General features: G+C 54.7%; 1 protein-coding gene across 1 annotated transcript in view; it reads left to right on the top strand.

Moving 5' to 3' along the window:
* Positions 1 to 1718, top strand: part of MXD4 (MAX dimerization protein 4) — a 47107-nt gene that overhangs the window by 8156 nt on the left and 37233 nt on the right. The window contains exons 2-3 of the mRNA XM_009882539.1: positions 135 to 149; positions 427 to 526. Coding sequence (XP_009880841.1) covers positions 135 to 149; positions 427 to 526 — 115 coding nt within the window. The remainder of the gene's footprint in view (positions 1 to 134; positions 150 to 426; positions 527 to 1718) is intronic.

Below are 1718 nucleotides of genomic sequence, written 5' to 3'. Positions count from 1 at the left end.
TGTTTTCTTTTTGTCAGGCTCTGGATGGGGATGGGGCGTGTGTGTGTGCTGCAGCGCTCAGGATACCTCACACTTCTCTGTGTGTGGCAGTCGGTAATTGTATGGCAGTGCTCCCCTCCCCCCTCCCCCCCCAGCGCAGCGTGACAAGGGTTTGCATGATCCGCCTCGTTTTTAATGTGCACTCAAATAATCCTCCTAATTTCGGCACTTTGTTTTGTTCTTTCCTTTTTTTTTTTTAAAAAAAAAATTTTGGGTTACCGAGTTGTATTTTTTTTTTTTTTTGGTCTCGCTGCTTTAAGAGATGCCAGAATAAAATCCAAACAAATCAACTGGAAAAAATTCTGTTCTTTACCCTAGCGTTCCTGCAAAGGAGGAAAAAAATGCATGGAAAAAATATATTGCCACTAATGCTGACTTTGTCCCTAGAAGCAGAACATGGCTATGCATCAGTGTTACCCTTCGATAGTGACTATTCCAGAAAGAAAACAAAGGCAGGCACCATGGCCAGAAAATCCCAGAATAACAGGTAATAGACGCACCGCTTTTTCAGAATGAATCGGCAGCTTTTCCAATGTGTCTAGCTTATGTGCAGTGCATACATTTATTAAAAATAATAACTAATCCAGTGTCTTAGTTTCCCCCATCCCGGTAGTCGCCATTTTTTCCCTGGATGGGCTTGGCTCTGTTTTGATCTCTCATATAAACACTGCCACGCGTACACCATCTCTTTAGTACTCACTGCACTTCTAAACCATCCGCCCTCATCGCTCCTTCTGCTCCGCGCTCACCGACAGCGGCTTTTACTGCAGATCTTAACACCATAATCGCCACCCAGACTTCTCTTTGCATGGCACTAGTTTCCCCCCCGGCATTTATTTATAAACCGCAGGCAGCGATCCGGCCGCCTCCCCCATCGCAGCCAGAGCAGATGCAGCCGCCGGTTGCAGCACGGCACCGGGCGGCTCTCGGAGGGGGAGCGTGTGCAGGGCCGGCGGGGATAGACCCACTCGTGCACTTGAACTTCTCCTGTAGGTATTAAGCGAGAAGGTGCTGGAGTGAACTTGACCTCTCCGGGGCTTTTGCTGCACCGCCGGGTCGCCCACCCGCTCGCCCGCCGCATGCAGATCCCTCAGACTGCACGACTCGGTCGTTACTTATCACGATTGTCGTCTGCCTTTTTGTCGCGGTGGCAGCGGTGGTTTTGTTGCTTTCCCTGCAGCCGCTACCTGTGCTGCGATGGCATGAGCGGAGGGCTGGCTGTGCGCAGGCTCTCTGCAGCTTTGTTTGCTGCTGGGGCAGCGGCTGTGTACGTGCAGGAGGCTGTCTTACAGGGACAGTGCCGGCCCCTGCCTGGGAGCTCCTCCAGCCCTGTGCTGTGCCTGCTCTGCTTTGCTCTTCCAGGGCTGCTCCGGAGAGGACCGAGGACCGTGCCCAGCTGGGCCTGCTTTGCCCCGGAGTGGCGATGCTCTCCCCAGCACAGGCTCCGCTCTGCACAGTCGTGCTGGATGGTGGCTCCTGTAGAATAGCCTAAAATGAACTCGGCTCGCACGTGACTTGTTTTCCAAAGGAGCAGTGAGTCTCGGTGGGCCCGCTCCGCTCTCGCTCCTCCGGCGGGCATCCCGCACGGCAGCGGGCGGCTGGGTCGGCTGGCGCTGGGGAGGTGCGGGGCAGAGGGCCAGCGGCTGGTCCGGGGGGGCCCCGGGGGGGAAAACGAAAAC

Source organism: Charadrius vociferus, unplaced genomic scaffold, assembly GCF_000708025.1.
Source record: "Charadrius vociferus isolate BGI_N301 unplaced genomic scaffold, ASM70802v2 scaffold213, whole genome shotgun sequence".
Classification (NCBI taxonomy): domain Eukaryota; kingdom Metazoa; phylum Chordata; class Aves; order Charadriiformes; family Charadriidae; genus Charadrius; species Charadrius vociferus.
This window is presented reverse-complemented; position numbering and strand designations above follow the sequence as displayed.